Source organism: Oncorhynchus keta, chromosome 26, assembly GCF_023373465.1.
Source record: "Oncorhynchus keta strain PuntledgeMale-10-30-2019 chromosome 26, Oket_V2, whole genome shotgun sequence".
NCBI classification, from domain to species: Eukaryota; Metazoa; Chordata; class Actinopteri; order Salmoniformes; family Salmonidae; genus Oncorhynchus; species Oncorhynchus keta.
In genome coordinates this window covers 40,747,947-40,769,056 of record NC_068446.1, presented here as the reverse complement: position 1 = coordinate 40,769,056, position 21,110 = coordinate 40,747,947, and the positions used below count along the sequence as shown (strand labels likewise).

Sequence of the window (21,110 nt, the reverse complement as noted above, 5' to 3'; positions counted from 1 at the left end):
AGAACTCTGGACCACCTATACACAGAGACACATACAATGCTCTCCCTCATCACTCCATTTGGCAAATCTGACCATAATTGTATTCTCCTGATTCCTGCTTACAAGCTAAATTATTTTTTTAATGAAGCAGGAAGCACCAGTGACTAGATCAATAAAAAAGTGGTCAGAGGAAGCAGATGCTAAACTACAGGACTGTTTTGCACAGAAACCCTGCACGATTTTGGGTACCAGCACCCAGGGTACCAACCTCTTGGGTTCAAGCCCCAAATTACCCTATCTGACAAAATTCATATTCCATCCTGACCAGGGCTTGAACTCACACTAAATCAATTAAAAAAAAGTGGTCAGAGGAAGCAGATGCTAAGCTACAGGACTGTTTTGCACAGAAACCCTGCATGATTTGGGTATCTAGCACAGACTGGAATATGTTCCGTGATTCCTCCGATGGCATTGAGGAGTTACACCACATCAGTCACTGGCTTCATCAATCGATGTGCATCGATGATGTCGTCCTCACAGTGAACGTATGTACATACCCCATTTCCAGCTACAATAGTCATTTACAACATTAACCATGTCTACACTGTATTTCTGATCAATTTGATGTTATTTTAATGGACAAAACATGTGCTTTTCTTTCAAAAACAAGGACATTTCTAAGTGACCCCAAACTTTTGAACGGTACCAGTCAAAAGTGTGGACACACCTACTCAGTCAAGGGGTTTTCTTTAATTTCTACATTGTAGAATAATAGTGAAGGCATCAAAACTATAAATAACACATGGAATCATGTAGTAACACAAAAAAGTGTTAAACAAATAAAAAAGCTTTGCATACTGTTGGCATTCTCTCAACCAGCTTCACCTGGAATGCTTTTCCAACAGTCTTGAAGTAGTTCCCAGATAGGCTGAGCACTTGTTGGCTGCAATGCCTTCACTCTGCTGTCCAACTCATCCCAAACCATCTCAATTGGGTTGAGGTCGGGTGATTGTGGAGGCCAGGTCATCTGATCCAGCACTCCATCACTCTCCTTCTTGGTCAAAAGCTCTTACACAGCCTGTGTTGGGTCATTGTCCTGTTGAAGAAAAAAAATGATAGTCTCAATAAGCGCAAACCAGATGGGATGTCGTATCGCTGCAGAATGCTGTGGTAGCCATGCTGGTTAAGTGTCCCTTGAATTCTAAATAAATCACCAACAGTATCACCAGCAAAGCACCCCCACCCCATCACACCTCCTCCTCCATGCTTCACGGTGGGCACCACTCATGCGGAGATCATCCGTTCACCTACTCTGCATCTCACAAAAACACGGCGGTTGTAACCAAAAATCTCAAATTTGGACTCGTCAGACCAAAGGACAGTCTAATCTCCATTGCTTGTGTTTCTTGGCCCAAGCAAGTCTCTTCTTATTACTGATGTCCTTTAATAGTGGTTTCTTTGCAGCAATTCGACCATGAAAGCCCGATTCATGCAGTATCCTCTGAACAGTTGATGTTGAGATGTGTCTGTTACTCAAACTCTGAATGTATTCTCTGCAGCAGAGGTAACTCTGGGTCTTCCTTTCCTGTGGTGGTCCTTGAGAGCCAGTTTCATCATAGCGCTTGATGGTTTTTGTGACTGCACTTGAAGAAACTTGAAAAGTTATTGAAATTTTCCATATTGACTGACCTTCATATTTGAAAGTAATGAGGGACTGTCGTTTCTCTTTGCTTATTTGAGCTGTTCTTGACCTAATATGGACTTGGTCTTTTACTAAATAGGGCTATCTTCTGTATACCAACCCGACCTTGTCACAACACAACTGATTGGCTCAAACGCATTAAAAAGGAAAGAATTTTCATGAACTAACTTTTAACAAGGTATTTCTGTTAATTGAAATGCATTCCAGGTGACTACCTCATGAAACTGGTTGAGAGAATGCCAAGAATGTGCAAAGCTGTCATCAAGTCAAAGGGTAGCTACTTTGAAGAATCTCAAATATAGAATATATTTTGATTTGTTAAACAATTTTTGGTTACTACATGATTCCATATGTGTTTTTTCATAGTTTTGATGTCTTCAATATTATTCTACAATGTATAAAAACTTTGAATGAGTAGTTGTGTCCAAACTTTTGACTGGTACTAATATATATATATATACATGTCTATGTGATGGGATGTATAGACATTATGGACAGTATGTGGATAGAATATGTAGTATATCTATAGAATACGTAGGATAGAATAGTATATGTACAACATTAGTCGAATAGGATGGCCTTGAATAGTTTATACATGAAGTGGGTAAAACAGTATAGTGCAGTGTTTTCCAAACTCTGTCCTCAGGACCCCAAAGGGTGCAAGTTTAGTTTTTTTGCCCTAACACTACACAGCTGATTCAAATGATCAAATCTTGATGATTAGTTGTTGGGGCAAAAAAACAACACTTGTACCCTTTGGGGTCCCGAGGACCGAGTTTGGGAAACCATGCATAGTGTTACCTGGTCTGATTAACAAAGTAAAGTTGTTCTAATTAAAACCTTATTGTCATTGGCTAATAAGTGTGGGTGGGGTTGAGGAGAAAATGGCTAAATTCTGTCCTTTTCATCCAGCTCAGGGTTGAACACCATTATTATAATTGTTTTAAACAAGGTGCTCAATAGCAGTTTGTTGTGTCTTGTATGTACAGGCAGTTGCTTTAGGCCAGGGCTGCCCAACCCTCTTCCTGGAGAGCTACTGTCCTGTCCTGTAGGTTTTCAGTCCAACCCTCTTCTTGGAGATCTACTGTCCTGTAGGTTTTTAGTCCAACCCTAATTTAGCATATCTGATTCAGCTAGTTAAGGTCTTGTTGAGCAGCTAATTAGTAGAATCCGGTGTGTTTTAAATTAGGATTGGACTGAAAATTCACAGGATTGTAGTTCTCCAGGAAGTGGGTTGGACAGCCATGTTTCAGGCTGTTCTTGTAGACTATCTTTAGTCCCAGTAAGGGGAGAGTTAGGCTTTGTTCAGAATTGGATAAGGGGTAATCCCTAGTTATGCAGTTTAGCATTTAGGCCTAGTTTTAGCTGCAGCAGGAACCCAATTGAGGGGCTGCGCTTTAGACTCACAGTCATCTGTCATTTTTGTGAATTTTCTTTTGCTGACTGTTGCTATGGATAACTGTATGAGACAAGCCATGTGTCTTGAAATTCAGTATCTCTAATAAATCCAAGTATTGTTTTTGTACAATGATGGGTCCTGATTCTATCACCTCCCTTGGCTACTCTCGGTTCGCTCCCTTACAAGTAGTTATTGGCTCAACATTTTCAGCTTTTTAATAATTTGTAAAAATGTCTGTACAAAATTCCCCTTTGACATTGTGGGTTATTGTGTAGATCAGTGGCACAATATACATTTTTCAATCTTTAAATTCGGACTGTAACACAACCAATGTAAGGGGGGAAAAATACATTTTAAAAAGTCAAGGGGTGTGAATACTTCCTGAAGGCGGGCACTGTGTATTAAACGTGAGTGGAGAGAGTTACTTTTATAACCTTGCGCATGCGCCGTGGGAACTTGGTATTGAGCTACCAGCTAACATCCTTGAGTCGAAGTCTGAAACCATCTATATTTGCTTGTCCCTAACGTTAGCTGACTGTCTGTCCCTGCATCATGTTTCGAGCCGCCGTTCGACTTTCAGTGTCCGGTGCCCGGAGTTTGACACGGCCACAGCTCGGACTTACAGGTATTATTGTGTTATCACTTAATTTCGTAGTTTGGGACGTTCATGCGGAAATCACTGTCGGCAGTCGTTATTAGCTGGCTAGCTACGTTAGCATGTTACTAGCACAATCAGTTGCGAATGGATAACTACAAAATACACGTTTTCGGTGAACTACAAGTGGTAGACGTGTTAGATGACCTATATCCCTTTAATCCTTAAAACAAATGTAATGTTTAAAAGCGCTCTGTAATATTCAAGTGGATTAAAAACATTTTTATTTTATTGATGTCCTTGCAATGACCGACTGCTTGAGGTGAGGCCTGTAACTAGCAAGTGAACTATCTAATGCCATAACCATGGCCTATATTTGTCTAATACTAGCTAGCGAATTAGCACTGGATAGCAGATGACTTGCCAGCCATGTCTAACTAGCTTACGTTTGCATATAGACTGGTATGGTTGTTCAACTCGAGATAATAGATTGTGCTTTTAAATGGACTGTAACATTAACTAGTACTAAACAGGCAGCAACTCTAGCTAGCAAACCAGCTCAACTAACTTGTAGCGAACTACTGCTGGTTAATAGTGCATTGCCGCATAATAACCCATTAATAGACCTGCTCACTGATTTGGTGCCTATTGACGATGGTATTTTAAGATCCCCGAAGCTCGTTCTGAACATGGGCGGCCACCTGTACTAATTAGCTGGCGGGCTCCAAACACCGGTGTAAAGGCTTCGGTGTGGCTCCAAACACCGGTGTAAAGGCTTCGGTGTGGCTGGTGCCTAGCCGAATTTAGCTGACGGTGTATGTTACTCCCTTAAAATACCTTCGGCAATAGTACTGTCTGTCCATTTTTTTTTTTTTTACAATTTGAAGCCAGTATCCACTTCCTCAATAGAACTGAAATCGGTCAATTTGTTTTTGCAGATATCTTAATTGCACAATTTCAGATAATATTTGGTGCAAGATTTTTCAATGAGAAAATTGTCATGAAAACTAACTTTTATTGAAGAGTCCCTACTGTTGACCAATCACCGATGAAGGGGTGTAGACTTCGGCTCCGTACTTCCGTTTTCCTCAAGATCATTTGTGCCCGAACATCCGAAAAAACCCGAAGTCCAAAACGAACAAACGATGTCATATGTACGACCGGTTTCGACTGGGGAGGATGCAGACGCCTTATGCGTAACTGGGGAGGAGGACGTGTCGTTCACTTTAACTGGAGGCACACACACAGTTTATGTGCAAAGCTGCTACAGTAAGTGTTTTTAAGACTATTTCTCGCTGATATGAAAGATATCAGTATATGGTTTGAAAACCATTTATCAAGTGACGATTATTGACTTTAAAACGTTAACACAGCGTCGGAATTTTAGTTCACCAACCGTGGCCACCACTGAAACCCCTACTGTTATATTAAGGGTTTTCTAGAGTGAGGTGCTGCAGTGCACTGCATAGCTCAAGCCATAGCAAATGGCATAACTTGTTAGCTATATTTGCTCAACATATATTGGAACATATTTGGTTCTTAGAAAGCATAATAATGCCTGGCTACCCAGTCTCCTTGCTCCAGACAAACACGGATGTTATTATATTCTCCACAATGACTCTGGTTACCTCCCTGACCCTGCACTGAAAGCTCACACATTTGGGTCTGTCGGATTGGTCCAGAAACCGATTGGTTGGATCAGACCCAGCCCACAGGTGGGTAAAGCAGCATTTAAAAAAAAAAAAAAAAAAAAAAAAAATAGTTAATGACTTTGATACTCTGATTGGTTAGATGATCCAATTGCTGATTACTTTGTACAACACTCCTCATCACCTTAAATGACTAAAATGATGGCCGTCTCAGACTGAAGTATGTAAGGGAACGACAGCGCATTTAGTCAGTCGTCAGGCTATAATTGACGGTGCCGTCAAACCTGCCTTCCATTCCCTCACCCTGTTGGACTGTGAACAATTTAACCATTAATGGTGCCATGACTGCCATCTAGCTAGGTCATGCAAATACACTGGTCATGCATGTACACTGTCAGTTTTTACTTTATTTACATCTACAGCCCTAGTAGATGTAGCTAAATACACTTGACTAGTGTTGGCTCTGCTACCCGACCCCTGACTTTATACATCAGGGTAGGGCCTGTTCTCTTTTTTCTCCCCCCCCCATCAATAGCTAGGGTACGGGCAGGGCTCGGTTATCACTAAATGGATCATTTAGAAGCTTAGTGCTCTGCTTGCTGCGCAGTAAAGTCCCATCTGTCTAAAATCATAACATGGTGTCTGTCAGTAGTGATTCAACCTCATCAAATATAAGACAAATTATTTCACAATGTTCGCGATTTATCGGAGTTTAGAGTAGTTAAATCAACAAAAATATTTGTCATATGCGCCAAATTACAACCGGTGTAGACCTTACCATGAAATGCTTACTTACAAGCCCTTAACCAACAATGCAGTTCCAGAAATGGAGTTTAGAAAATATTTACCAAATAGACTAAAGTAACACAATAAGTTAACAATAATGAGGCTATATACAGGGGGTACCGAGTTAATTTGCGGTGGTACAGTTAAGTAAGTTCGTGTTTGTAGGGGTGAAGTGACTATGCATAGATAATAAACAGCGAGTAGCTGAGCAGCCCAAGTGTTGTTGCTATGCATACTCAGCCCCTCCTATGTTTTGAACTAGGATCTGAATATCTGTGGCAATGAAAGTGCTCTGTGGCCCTGCATAGAGTCTGAGGCGATGCTCTAGTCAGACTATAGGCTCTCTAAGCCCCACCTCTTTTCTTTGGGGAAGACTCCCAAAATCCGTGGTGGTATAAGACTGAGGTGACATTTTTCTTTAATAATCCCTGTATCTTTTCCTGCAGCTCCCCTGGTCCAGAGGTGTTACGCCCATGGTGGGAAGCTGGAATCGGACGAGGAGTTTGATGCCCGCTGGGTAACCTATTTTAACAAGGCAGATATTGATGCGTGGGAGCTGAGGAAAGGTGGGTGACGATGAAATCACATGGTCAGCCCTACGATTATGACGAAGAGCATAGTGCACAGCTGCATTGATTACTTGGAAGAGAGAGCGTGTGTGTGTATGTTTTTATGTGTGTGTAAATCTCTATATACAGTTGACTAGATATCAGTAGTTCTCAACTAGGGTTGTGGAAGTCATGACATTTTGTCAGCCGGTAACTGTCATGCAAATAACTGCTGGTCTCATGGTAATTGACCGGTAATTAACAAAGCATGTTTAGCATCTTCACTCATAGCCTACAAACCACTGATGCAGACTTTTGGAACATCTACAATTGAAAGTCTAATAAATCCATTTATACTCAACAAAAATATAAATGCACCAATATAAAATATTTGGCTTAATTACATTTCATATAAGGTTCAGTCAAGGGGCGCAGCCATGGGTGGGTCCGGGAGGGCTGAGGCTAACCCACTTTGGGAGCCAGGCTCAGCCAATCAGAATGAGTTTTTCCACACAAAGGGGCTTTATAACAGACCAACATACTAAAAGTTCTCAAGAAATGTGTTGTGAAAATGTCGTATTTCAGAAGAACAGAATACCGTATTCTGAGTCATCCTTATGTTGGGCCCTGATCTGGTTATGCCATATGGCTGTAGGCTACACTAGTTAAGTTAGCAGACAAGATTTGCTAATGATTATTTTATAGTAAGACTAATAAAATTGAACGTGGCTGAAATAAAATAGAAGATATGATTTCCGGAGGAGTTGAACGGTTAACAAAATTATTATTTGAAACAGGTCCTCCTATATGCTTTACTTTAAAGTAAGAAATAATAATATTTTAATGCAACTTTAGTTGTGATACGAACCTTAGGCCAAATGTTTTTGGTTTCTAATACATTCTTAGGCTGCGTGATAAAACTAAATATGTTTTGAAAAAAGTTGCGTGAAAGGCATGACCTCTGCTCAGTTAATTGGTCAGACTAGACACAATCAGTCTCTCATTCACAATGTGACAAGGACTTGATGTTATTCTCACCATCGGACTGTTCTCCATTTTTATTTGGTATTTACATATAACCTACGAATGTGTTGAATGATCCTTTTTTAAAATTTTTATGGTGGTTAGACATTCTTGCTAATTTATTAACAAAACTTATATTACATTTACATAAGTATTCAGACCCGTTAGTCAGTACTTTGTTAAAGCAACGATTACAGCCTGGAGTCTTCTTGGGTGTGACACTACACGCTTGGCACACCTGTATTTGGAGCTTTTCCACATTTCTTCTCTGCAGATTCTCTCAAGTTCTGTCAAGTTGGATGGGGAGCTTCGCTACACAGCTATTTTCAGGTCTCCAGAGATGTTTGATCGGGTTCAAGTCCCGGCTCTGGCTGGGCCACTCAAGGACATTGAGACTTGTCCCGAAGCCACTCCTGCGTTGTCTTGGCTGTGTGCTTAGGGTTGTTGTCCTGATGGAAGGTGAACCATCGTCCCAGTCTGAGGTCCTGAGTGCTCTGGAGAAGGTTTTCATCAAGGATCTCTCTGTACTTTGCTCCATTAATCTTTCCCTCGATCCTGACTAGTCTCCCAGTCGCTGCTGCTGAAAAACATCATGCTTTCACCACCATGCTTCGCCATTAGGACGGTGCCAGGTTTCCTCCAGGCGTGACGCTTGGCATTCGGGCCAAAGAGTTCATCTTGGTTTCATCAGACCAGAGAATCTTGTTTCATGGTCTGAGAGTCCTTCAGGTGCCTTTCGGAAAATTCCAAGCGGGCTGTCATGCCGTCTGGCCACTACTATAAAGGCCTGATTAGTGCCGTGCTGCAGAGATGGGAGAACCTTCCAGAAGGACAACCATCTCCACAGAGGAACTCTGAAGCTCTGTCAGAGTGCCCATCCGGTTCTTGGTCACCTCCCTGACCAAGGACCTTCTCCCCCTGATTGCTCAGTTTGGCCGGGCGGCCAGATCTAGGAAGAGTCTTGGTGGTTCCAAACTTCCATTTAAGAATTATGGAGCCAATGTGTTCTTGGGGACCTTCAATTCTGCAAACATGTTTTTGTGCCCTTCCCCAGATCTGTGCCTCGACACAGTCTCTGTGCTCTACGGACAATTCTTTCGTCCTCATGGGTTGGTTTTTGCTCTTGACATGCACTGTCAACTGTGGGACCTAATATAGACAGGTGTGTGCCTTTTTACAAATTGTCTAATCAATTGAATTTACCAGAGGTGGTCTCCTAGTTGTAGAAACATCTCAAGGATGATCAATTGAAACAGGATGCACCTGAGCTCAATTTCGAGTCTCATAGCAAAGAGTCTGAATACTTTAAGTAAATAAAGTATTTCTGTTTAGTTTTTATAAACAGGCAAACCATTTCTAAACCTGTTTTCGATTAGTCATTTAGTGTGTATTGTGTGTCGACAGAGGGTGGAAAATATACATGTAATTTATTTTAGAACAAGGCTGTAACGTAACAATGTGAGTAAAAGGTCAAGGGGCCTGAATACTTTCCGAATGCTCTGTATACATGTCAGCCTACTAATTATACAAATAGGCCCTATTATAATCAAATTCGCTAGCTTCTACTTGCTTTAGCATGGTTTAAATGATTCCTGTCTGTATGATACAGTAATACAGTTCACTCAAAGATTAGCCTAATGGAGCTAGTTTAATTGATTTACCCAAGAGAACATATAGCTAGCTCCATCTATGGGCTTTTATGGTTTTCCTCTCGTGCGTAATTTGCAGTAGCCTTTATCATATGTATTGGATAACGCCACAATCATTTAGGGCTTCCTTGAGCTCATTAATAAATATATTTTTTTGTTATATAGTACTCCTAAAATGTATTTCATGTATGGCTCGTGAGGCTCCGGTAGCATCGGGCTTGAATTTTATACCAAAAGCTATAATCAAATCCAGACATATTTATATACTTTTGAATGACACTTACAGTTTTAGCGGGAAATTCTTGGTTACCCGAGAGTAAAGTGATTTATTCTCGGGATGGAAAACATTTATGAAATACGGGTATGCACTTGAATAGCGAATAGAGGACTCTCTTCCTGCAGTTAATTTTCATGCCAGCCAGGTATGCTACTCTTGTCGTGACGCGGTGCGATATTAATTCATTAATATTAGCCAAGTTGAGAAATAAATGGGCCTAGCCTGTAGAATGCTAATGTGATCTTTTTAATACAGGCCATCAACTTTCTCACTCAATCCATGCATCAACCAGCAATGAGGAGCTGGCTCTCGCTGAACAGGTGCTTCAACTCAATGCCAGGGCTCTGTTTTTATTTAATAAAAAAATATATATTTCATTAGCATTGATGTCAGCAGGGTAGCCTAGTGGTTAGAGCGTTGGACTAGTAACCGGACTGTTGCAAGTTCAAACCCCCGAGCTGACAAGGTATAAATCTGTCATTCTGCCCCTGAACATGCAGTTAACCCACTGTTCCTAGGCCGTTATTGAAAATAAGAATTTGTTCTTAACTGACTTGCCTGGTTAAATAAAGGTAAAATGTAAAAAGTTATTATTTTTTTTGTCAGAGATGAGAGGGAAAATAGAGCACTGAGTACCAGGCCATCAGCAAGTTTTTGTAGGTTATGAATGACCATCAGAGCATTTTGGAGAAGCCTAGTTGCCATGACTTGCGACTGCCGATGTGGCGGTAAGATAGTCACCATGCCAACCCTATGCTCAACCTGTCCTGGTTACTGAACCCCAATCATATTTTCCTCTGCCCTGAGTCTTCCCCAGGGGTAATGGTAGTATGGCAGAACCAGTGCCCTAGATGAGCAAAAACATTTTTAAGGAATGATTTGAGTGAACAAATCTATCCTTTTGGAGTCTCAAGTGACTTGCCATCATTAGTTTTAAAAAAGCAACTGTTGTGAAAAGTAGACCTCTTCTATCATCCTGTGGTAACTAACCCTGGCGTTGTTTGTCTAGGGATGAACACGCTGATTGGATACGACCTGGTGCCTGAGCCTAAGATCCTGGAAGCAGCTCTCCGAGCCTGCCGCAGATTAAATGACCTGGCTAGCGCCATACGTATCCTGGAGGCTGTCAAGGTGAGTTGGAGGATGCTCCTCTTCAAAATGATAACGATCAGTTCTAGAAGAACATGTGTTGAATGGCAATGACCCCTTTGACCCCCCCCCCCCTAGTCACTTGTCTATCCCCTTTCTGTATGTTTACTCTGAACATGAGGTATATTACAAACTCCCAATTTTATATATATTTGTTGTAATCATTCTCCCCAGAAATAAACAAAATATATATATATATGTGTGTGTGTGTATGTTTTGCTACACATCGTCCCTGACATTTTCCTCAAAGCAGTTGGTTTATGTTGTTTCCCCCAGGACAAATCTGGCCCCCACAAAAAAATCTACCCATACTTAATTCAGGAGCTGCGACCAACACTAGATGAGCTCGGTATCTCTACACCTGAAGAGCTTGGCATGGACTAAGTATAGATGGGTAGGTATCCAATGGCCATGCACTGTCTAAGCAATAAGGGCCGAGGGAGTGTGGTATATGGCCAATATACCACGGCTAAGGGCTATTCTTAAGCACGATGCAACACGGAGTGCTAGGACACAGCCCATAGCCGTTGTATATTGGCCATATACCACAAACCCCTGAGGTACCTTATTGCTATTATAAACTGGTTACCGATGTAATTAGAACAGTAAAAATAAATGTTTTGTCATACCTGTGGTGTACGGTCTGATATTCCGGTTGTCAGCCAATCAGCATTCGAACCACCCAGTTTATTACAGTCTTTATACCCTGAATCCCAAATGAACCCCTACAGGCCTAGGAAAGGGGTGTCAAACATACAGCCCGATTCAGCCTGTCTAATCGGCACACGTTTTGTTTGTCATTTTAAATAATATTTATATTGGGGGGAAACTCAATATGCTTTCAAATAACTAAAACCGAATTGAAACTGGTGTAGAAATTATAATTATTATTTTTACTGTGTCCAGCTTGCTGGTAATCACTGAACTGAAAGCTAGATTTGTTTTATGCTTTTACAATCTAAAACCAATGAGTGGAGGAGTGTCTTAGGGCAAATTGACAGCAAATAAATATAACCCATTTTCAGTGCGGCCCTTCGGGCCTAGTTAAAGACTACATGAGTCACGCCCTAGGCAGTTGTATAGATCTTAGAGGATTGGATAGGTGTAAGCAATATGGCGATGGCTCCATCTTGTATATTACCTACCCTTATATAGGCCTGGTGGAAATGCAGCAATACTGCTTACACCTGTCCAGGCCTGTTCTCTTAACTGAAATAATGTCTTCCTCCCTAGTTTTCTCTGGGCTGCTGTTTTCTCTGGGACTCTCTGGGCTGCTGTTTTCTCTGGGACTCTCTGGGCTGCTGTTGTCTCTCTGGGAACCTTGTACTTCGTCTTTTCCTCGTATAAATGTGATATTTAATTTGGGCCTTTATTAAGTTCTTTTGCTTGTAAAATATTGATGAACCTAATAAAGGAAAAAAATACATTTTTTAATTTTTTTGTGTCAAATGTTCTTCTTGGTATCATTTTAGATATGTTTGCATTTCAACATTGCAGGTGATTTTTATTATTATTTTCTTCCCGTTTTTAAATGTAACTAGGGAAGTCTGTTAAGAACAAGGATGGCCTACACCGGCCAAACCCTAACCCGGACGATGCTGGGCCAGTTGTGCTCCGCCCTATGTGATTGCCGACTGACTGAACTACGGATTGCCTTGCGTCATAAAGAACTATTAATTATTTGTAGATCAGTCACAGTTTAACCAAAATGCCTCACGTCTGCTGGGGCGGCAGGTAGCCAAGTGGTAAGAGCTTTGGGCCGGTAATCGCAAGGTTGCTGGAGCGGATCCCCGAGCTGACAAGGTAAAAATCTAATTCTGCCTCTGAACAAGGCGGTTTAACCCACTCTTCCCTGGTAGGCCATTATTGTAATTGATCGTTGAGGGGGTGGGTGCGGTCTGTCAGGAAGTCTAGGACCCATTTGCAAGGACCATTCTAGTCATTTTAAAGTAGTCCATTTTCATCATTGTCTGACTGCTCAACTCAGGAATTGCCACCTCGTTGACTACTTTAAAATGGTAGAAGCCCTCTGGCAATGTCCATGCTAAAACGCATTATCTGTGATTTAGTCTCTCTGACAACAGGCTGATGACAACTCTGATAAGTTTGTTTTTGGGTAAGTTGCCAAAAGGTGACCAAGCCATAGAGATAGATAGAGGACTCATTTGTATCAGTGTTGTTATAGCATCTGTGACAGCATGGGCAGCCACTCAGTGCATGTATAAGAACCTAAACATTACAAACATCTATTCAATCAAATAAACCTCCAAGCAGCAAATGAGCAATTACCTTTTTTTTTTTGGTTTACCAAATAAGACTCTCATAGACCTCCATACAAAACTCCTCACTTCTGGGCAATGTTGTAAATGTAAAGTACTTAAATAAAAATATTTTAAAGTACTACTGATGTAGTTTTTGTTTTGTATTTCTACTTTAATATTGATATATATTTTTGGCAACTTTTACTTCACTACATTCCTAAATAAAATGTTTTTTTTTTACTCCATACATTTTCTCTGACACCCAAATGTAGTCGTTACATTTTGACAGGAAAATGGTCCAATTCACACACTTATCAAGAGAACATCCCTGGTCATCCCTACTGCATCTGATCTGACGGACTCCAAACACAAACGCTCCGTTTGTAAATTATGTCTGAGTGTTGGAGTGTGTCCCTGGCTATCCGTCAATAAAAATAACAAATGTGTGCTGTCTGGTTTGCTTAATATAAGGAAGTTAAAATTATTTATACTTTTATCAAATTGTATTTTGTTACATGCGCCGAATACAATAGGTGTAGACCTTACAGTGAAATGCTTACTTTACAAGCCCTTAACCAACAATGCAGTTTAAAATAAAAAAAACAAACATTTTAGTAATTCCATTTACTTTTGATACTTAAGTATATTTAAAACCAAATACTTATACTCAAGTAATTTTACTGGGTGCATTTTATTTTAGTCATTTTTTATGTTTTTACTTAGGTCATCTTTTACTCAGGTACGACAGTACTTTTTTCACCACTGCTTTGGGGTTTATTTTCGTGGACATATTTTGGGCAGAGAAACCTCTCACTTTCGCTTCTTCCTCTGTCCATGGTCTCTGAGTTATTTCGTCCAACCGTGACCTGAATGATTTGCTTTTAATTCCTTATATTGCATTCGAGTAGCGCTATAGCACCAGAGAACGTATAAGCCTACCACTAAACGAATGACTCTTGCACTGCTCTACCGTGACTATAGCAACTGGTGATGAAGTCCGTCATGTTAGTGTGTTTATGCCACCAGGGAGCAGAATCGAGTCCTGAATTTAACAAGTACTTTAACGGATTTTTAAATGCGGTTTTGACTAGAGTATAGTTTGTCACAATTTACCATAATGTATTTTTTTTATAGCCGGTTAGGGGAACATACTCAGCAGGTTAGGATAACTAAGTTAAGGTTAGGAAAAGGGTTTAACTAAAATACACCAAAAAAAACCCACTTTCGACTTCAAATTGACAAACTATATTATGTTTAAGCAATGACCTTAATATGCGCTCATCACGCTGAAGCGCGTGGATGGTCTCCATTATAAAATGGGGGAGACTACATCAACATGGCCAAAGAGCAGACCTAGATGTAGATTGTAGGCATAAAAATGGTATGGTTATAGTTTTTATTTTATTTTTACATGGTGGTATAGAAATAGGCAATGCAAAGAAATTGATAACCGTTGTCTGGTCTCTGCACCAGTGTAACATGCGATCGTACTTCCTAGCATTGTGCTTTTAAAGAAACGACTGTCCAGCCAGTAAACCCAGTTGATTGGTGTTTCTTCTGATGAGCGGGACAACAGTATGTTGATGGTTGTCGATTAGTCTGTTGGCATGAAAATAACTGAATTAGCAGGGAGCTAATGTGACCATTACAATTACAGCATGCTAAACGAACTCGCTTTTACAGCAATAGCATACAAAAAGCACATATCAGGACGCCCCCAACACCTAACAGGTACCATACATAAATATAAACATAGTGAACTCATACACATTGTAAATCTGAGAATATAATACAGTATTTCAGAACGTGACCGACTGCATCCATGTCAATATCAGACTGGGAAGAATGAACGTTCGCGATCCCCCCTAATCTGCAAGCATGACCAATGGCGTAACACCTTTTTGATATGTCAATTCAACCAACCAATAAGAATACATAAACAATGAATACATATTTCTGCAGCGTCAAGTGGGAACGCAACTAACCCTGCTACACGTGTAAAATACGTGGATCATCCATGTACATGTATTGATGGTGTTGGTTAGTAGGATATAAACTATGCTATGAAAAACAGCTTCACATAGCAGGCTACAGTTGCGTCATTTATTCTATAAACACTATTCATAGTGAATAGTATTTCACTTTGCTGTCTGAGGAGCACTGTGGCAAGAATTGACCAACACCATCATGTTGCGAACGAAGAGGCACCACTTTTGAAGTAGGGCGGGCCTTCTCTTGTTACTGTGGGGGTGTAGTAGACTACTAACCTATACAGGCAAAGACAATCAAGACCAGGGTGGGTTTTTTATGTTCAGGCTGCGGTCAGGGAGGTGAGGCCCGGCATTTACCCTACACTGGCCTCCTCGCCAATCTTCCTATCACAACAGTTACAGGCATTATATGGATCTCAACCGAACGTTTATCATAATAAACTATATTGGCATATAAATTGATTTACGTAGGAGAGAGAACGAGTGGAAAAGAAGGTTAAATTGGGAACCTGAGGGGAGGATGGAAAACTCGAAATCGCAAATGGTGAGTTTCGATCGAGTCAGTTCGCTGCTGACGGACGGTTTCCTTTGGCACCGTTCCCCCATTTAGTTAGATACTGTAACAAATTGGGCAACAGTCGTGAAAGTGATATGTAGTTTTACACTTTTGAAACTAATATTTAATAAACCATGATGGGACGACATTTTGTTACCTGGTCGGTAAATTGTTTACCTTATTCCTATACGTGTTTAAAGATTGAGACACTACTTTGGAAAAGTAGGCGACTGTTGTACACGTCATGTTTGCTTTACCATCACCACGGAGCAGAAGAGATCACCTTTTAGAAAGTTGTAGATTGATACATTGTTGTCGATGGAATCTCGTGAAATAAACATTCGACAACATGTTTTCTATTCACCTTTATACCCCTTTGTAGATCAATCGTAATTGTAAATTCATCTGTTGGCATGGTTTAAATGTAATATAGACCAGGCGTGAGATTGTATTTTTCTCAACAATAAGTTTGTTTGAGCCATCCACGTGCGAGTGTATCCTATTTATTAAAATAATAAATAATTGGAGACTGTACTAACGGTCATTTCGATAGGGACATATTTTATTAAACGAATTTGGTTTAATAAATAATGTTTAATTAATCACATTTTCTCTTTTGATGTCTTATTGGGCATAATACCGTGTGGTAGGTAACTGGCCCTGTTTATCAAAGAAAACACGCCTCTCCTTGAAACGCTTTTTAAATAACTTTGAACATGCTGAAAAGAAAAGCCAATTATAGAAACTGTTGACTCTTACACTGCCGCCATTTTCTTTCAGGGTAACTTATAGACCTATATGTTAACAGCTGACCATACATTGTGTAGGTAAAATTCTGAAGTGGAGTGGTCGAGGCTCTACCCAGAACCCGAGCCAGCAGATCCGATATGCTTGCTTACTGGCTGCTCTAGGGGCAGACCGCATCCCTGTGTATATTAAGGACACTGTGCAGCTATTGTGAGATATGGCTTGAAAACGTACCTCAATCCAGGGATGAGATATGTATTGGACTCCGAATTGGCCCATTATTCCAACTGTTAAACTGAGAAGATTGAACAATTTGCTATACTTATTAAGCTCGCAGTTTAATCTTTACTGTGTAACAGTTAGGATAATAAGACAATTCGGAGTACAACACATTTGTCATCCTTGTATTGAGGAACATCTTCAGAGACATATCTTGTGCTAAATCAGCACTACACAGCTGATTTAAATAACCAACTCATCATCAAGCTTTCATTCTTTGAATTGTCTGTGTAGTGCTTGGAGGAAAAAACAAAATATGCAGTTCGGGGGGCAGCTGATTTAGTTTGGAAACCCTGTCTTGATATACACAGGAATGCTGTCTGACCCTGGTGCAGCTGTAACCGAGCAGGTTGGATCTGCTGTCTACCCAGAACCCCACATATAGGACACAGTCTTACACCCCTGTAACACCCAGCCATAAACTACATAACTATACAAATAAGAATATTCTATCTTTGGGAGAAAAAAAATCTTTATTATATATCAGTTATTTAAATTTCTATTTAAAATGACGGCCTCCACAATGTATCTGTGTGTACATTGTTTATCTCTAGTCTATAAATTCCATAATGCATCTTCTTGTACAATATTTTAACTTCCTTACATCTGTGGGGAAAAATAAGATATCTGTTTACAATATATTTACTCTACATTTCGTTGTTTTCCTCTCCCTACAGCCCAACCTATCGCAGGAGGCTGGGGGTGGTCTGGGTAGCCCTGTTGGTGTCAGACTAGAGGCTGTGATGGAGCAGCTCCAGAGACAGCAGGAGGCCAAGCTGGAGATGGACCGGCAGGAGAAACACCTCCGCCAGGCCCAGATGATGTTCATTAAACACATAACTGCCACCCGGAACACTGGAGCCCCCCTGGACTCTGCCTTCCTGGGCAAACGGGTGGAAGGAACAGGGACAGGAAGGACCCCTCAGATGGGTCAGCAACAGACCGAGGCTGGTGGTAGTAACACCAACACTCAAAGTGGTGTGCATGGGGAGAACGGAGAAGAGGGACTGGGAGGTGAAGGGTCAGAGGAAGATGATGAGGAAGAAGAAAGGACGGCATATGAAGAAGAGAACAGTGAGGATGAGGATGATGGTGGCCACATGACGAAGATGTCTCCACTCCAACAGGATAGTTCCTTATCTTTTCCTCTGTATTCGACCTCTCCGTCGGCGTCTGCTAAACCCAGCGCCGCTTCCCTTCCTATGAATCTAAAGAAAGAGTCTGAGGAGAAGGACCAGTCTACCACAGAACAACACTCCTTCACATCGTCCAATGGATTTGGAGATTGGAGCTTTGATGATGGACCATTCAAACAAGTGAGTTGTATTTCACCCTACAACCCCTTACACTCTGTAAATGTTTTGTTTGAAGATTTTACATTCCAAAAGCCAGGCGTGTGATCTACTTCCACTTGAAGAACGTTGGAATGGGTCTCTATTCAGGGAACGTGTAGCCTAAACTGTAGGACGACACTGATGGTATGCATGCGTTTACTGAGAAATTGGCATTAGGTGTCCCATGTGCAGCAAACAGCCCAGCAGCAGACATCATATTGAATCCACACACACTTTACCAGGTTTCAAAAGTGTTCATGGAGTTTTTTTCACCTCCATTGATCACAGCAGTTCTATGTAAAACAGGCTATTATCTACTGTTCGACTACTGCGAAGTGGTATGCAGTCACTTTTAATGACTGGCTTCATATGAAACTTGTATAATGCTTCACAGTGAGGAGAGGGGGGGGGGGGTGTTTTGTTTCCCTCCCTCCTTACACTCTGTTGACCCACTCACACTGAGAGTCAATGAATGACCGAACACTGGCACACTGCCATCTCTGCTCCTGCTGCTAAAATAATATAGTAACGTACAATGTCCCACTTTAGCAAAACTGTGTTTTTATCCAAAATGACTTGGTAGACTAGAGTGATTGCATAGAGCCTACATTTTTCTATTCTCTTGACGGGCTGCTAACGTAAATGGAATAGCTGGCCAGCACACACTGAAATGAATGCATTCTTTAGTAGGGGTGTGATCCTTATTGGACATGAACTCATGACTTTGGCATTGCTTGTAGCACCACTGAAATCCTCTTAACAATTGAATTTACACAGACAGCCTGCACTGCTTCTGCTTCCTGTTTCTTCACATGTAGAGGTCAGGCAGAGAGCACAGAGAACTGTGTTCTCCTGGCAGCTAGCCCAACAGGAAGGGGAGAGGAGGTTATTCTCCCACTTTATTCTTTGTCATCGTGTCTTCCTGGCCACTAGCCCAACAGGAGGGGAGTTTATTCAGCCGGGCGCTCCAGGGGTTTTCCCACCTTCTCCCTTTGGCTCGTGTGACTTCTTCTTGTCTACGTCCCAAAATTGCACCCTATTCCTAATCTAGTGCACTACTTTCTACAAGGACTCTGGTCAAAAGTAGTGCACTATATAGGGAATAGGGTGCCGTTTGGGAGGATGCCCTCCACACTCTTCACACAGAAGGGTTCTTGGCAGAGCTAAGTAGCCTTGGCCTCTGTCCAAGACACTGTTGAATGAATGGGAACTACTGGAAGCAGCTGGTTCAGAATGAGATGTGATAGGCCATAAAGTGTGAGACTAGTATTTGTGAATGAATATGACATCAAATAGTTTTTTTGAGGGGAGGGGCAATCGAATCAAATTCTATTTGTCACATGCGCCGAACACAACCGGTGTAGATCTTACAGTGGAATGCTTACCTACAAGCCCCAAATAAAAAATGCTGTTAAGAAAAATACCTACAAAAATAAGAAATTTAAAGTAACAAATAATTAAAGAGCAGCAGTAAAATAACAATAGCGAGGGTATATGCAGGGGGTACCGGTATTTGATATTTTAATTAGGATCCTCATTAGCAGCAGCTACTCTTCCTGGGGTCCACACAAAACATGAAACATTATACAGAACATAATTAGACAAGAACAGCTCAAGGACAGAACTACATACATACATCTTGGTCATGTTCTGTTATAATCTCCACCCAGCACAGCCAGAAGAGGACTGGCCACCCCTCATAGCCTGGTTCCTCTCTAGGTTTCTTCCTAGGTTTTGGCCTTTCTAGGGTGTTTTTCCTAGCCACTGTGCTTCTAAACCTGCATTGCTTGCTGTTTGGGGTTTTAGACTGGGTTTCTGTACAGCACTTTGTGACATCAGCTGATGTAAGAAGGGCTTTATAAATACATTTGATTGATATATTTTTTTAAAGGCACACAGCCTACATGTGAATACATACACACAAACTATCTAGGTCAAATAGGGGAGAGGTGTTGTGCCGTGTGGTGTTGCTTTATCTGTTTTTGAAACCAGGTTTGCTGTTTATTTGAGCAATATGAGATGGAAGTTCCATGCAATAAGTGCTATGTATAATACTGTACGTTTTCTTGAATTTGTTCTGGCTTTGGGGACTATGAAAAGACCCCTGGTGGCATGTCTGGTGGGATAAGTGTGTGTGTAAATTGACTAGGCAAATAATTTGGGATTTTCAACACATTAATGTTTCTTATGAAAAACAAGAAGTGATACAGTCAGTCTCTCCTCAACTCTTAGCGAAGAGAGACTGGCATGAATAGTATTAATATCAGCTCTCTGATTACAATGAAGAGCTAGACGTGCTGCTCTGTTCTGGGCTGCAGCTTAACTTGGTCTTTCCTTGCAGCACTTGACCACATGACTGGACAATAATCAATATTAGATAAAACTAGAACCTGCAGGACTTGACCATATGACTGGACAATAATCAAGATGAGATAAAACTAGAGCCTGCAGGACTTGACCATATGACTGGACAATAATCAAGATTAGATAAAACTAGAGCCTGCAGGACTTGACCATATGACTGGACAATAATCAAGATTAGATAAAACTAGAGCCTGCAGGACTTTACCATATGACTGGACAATAATCAAGAGAAGATAAAACTAGAGCCTGCAGGACTTTACCATATGACTGGACAATAATCAAGAGAAGATAAAACTAGAGCCTGCAGGACTTTACCACATGACTGGACAATAATCAAGAGAAGATAAAACTAGAGCCTGCAGGACTTCACCATATGACTGGACAATAATCAAGAGAAGATAAAACTAGAGCCTGCAGGACTTCACCATATGACTGGACAATAATTAAGAGAAGATAAAACTAGAGCCTGCAGGACTTGCTTTGTGGAGTGTGGTGTCAAAACAAACGGAGCATCTCTTTATTACAGACAAACCTCTCCCCATCTCTTTACTATGGACAGACCTCTCCCCATCTCTTTACTATGGACAGACCTCTCCCCATCTCTTTACTATGGACAGACCTCTCCCCATCTCTTTACTATGGACAGACCTCTCCCCATCTCTTTACTATGGACAGACCTCTCCCCATCTCTTTACTATGGACAGACCTCTCCCCATCTCTTTACTATGGACAGACCTCTCCCCATCTCTTTACTATGGACAGACCTCTCCCCATCTCTTTACTATGGACAGACTCTCCCCTCTCCCATCTCTTTACTATGGA

The 21,110-nt window shown here is 41.1% G+C and overlaps 2 protein-coding genes across 5 annotated transcripts in view; both read left to right on the top strand.

Annotated features, from left to right (window-relative positions):
- The first annotated feature begins 3,517 nt into the window (after positions 1–3,517).
- On the top strand, positions 3,518–13,156 carry LOC118377452 (cytochrome c oxidase subunit 5A, mitochondrial-like). Of its 3 annotated transcripts, none has more exons than XM_035764365.2 (5): positions 3,518–3,705; positions 6,557–6,676; positions 10,617–10,738; positions 11,033–11,150; positions 11,990–12,188. In XM_035764365.2, exons 1-4 carry the CDS (start codon positions 3,633–3,635, stop codon positions 11,138–11,140), a joined length of 423 nt encoding a protein of 140 aa, XP_035620258.1. In that variant the 5' UTR covers positions 3,518–3,632; the 3' UTR covers positions 11,141–11,150; positions 11,990–12,188. The 3 variants fall into 3 exon arrangements, with proteins under 3 accessions (XP_035620258.1, XP_035620257.1, XP_035620256.1); XM_035764364.1 differs by lacking the exons at positions 3,518–3,705; positions 11,990–12,188 and adding exons at positions 4,806–4,944; positions 12,298–13,156; XM_035764363.2 differs by lacking the exon at positions 3,518–3,705 and adding an exon at positions 4,806–4,944.
- Positions 13,157–14,995: 1,839 nt separating this feature from the next.
- The window catches only part of LOC118377453 (AT-rich interactive domain-containing protein 3B-like), a 32,763-nt gene continuing 26,648 nt past the window's right edge, over positions 14,996–21,110 (top strand). For both annotated transcript variants that reach the window (XM_052480853.1, XM_052480852.1), the window contains exons 1-2: positions 14,996–15,552; positions 17,268–17,906. In XM_052480853.1, coding sequence (XP_052336813.1) covers positions 15,529–15,552; positions 17,268–17,906 — 663 coding nt within the window. In that variant the 5' untranslated portion in view covers positions 14,996–15,528. The remainder of the gene's footprint in view (positions 15,553–17,267; positions 17,907–21,110) is intronic.

Coding starts and splice junctions, on each gene's coding strand:
- LOC118377452 (XM_035764364.1), top strand. CDS start 4,821: ATGTCATATGTACGACCGGTTTCGACTGGGGAGGATGCAGACGCCTTA. Junction 4,945..6,556: donor TTATGTGCAAAGCTGCTACA/GTAAGTGTTTTT, acceptor CTTTTCCTGCAG/CTCCCCTGGTCCAGAGGTGT. Junction 6,677..10,616: donor TGCGTGGGAGCTGAGGAAAG/GTGGGTGACGAT, acceptor TTGTTTGTCTAG/GGATGAACACGCTGATTGGA.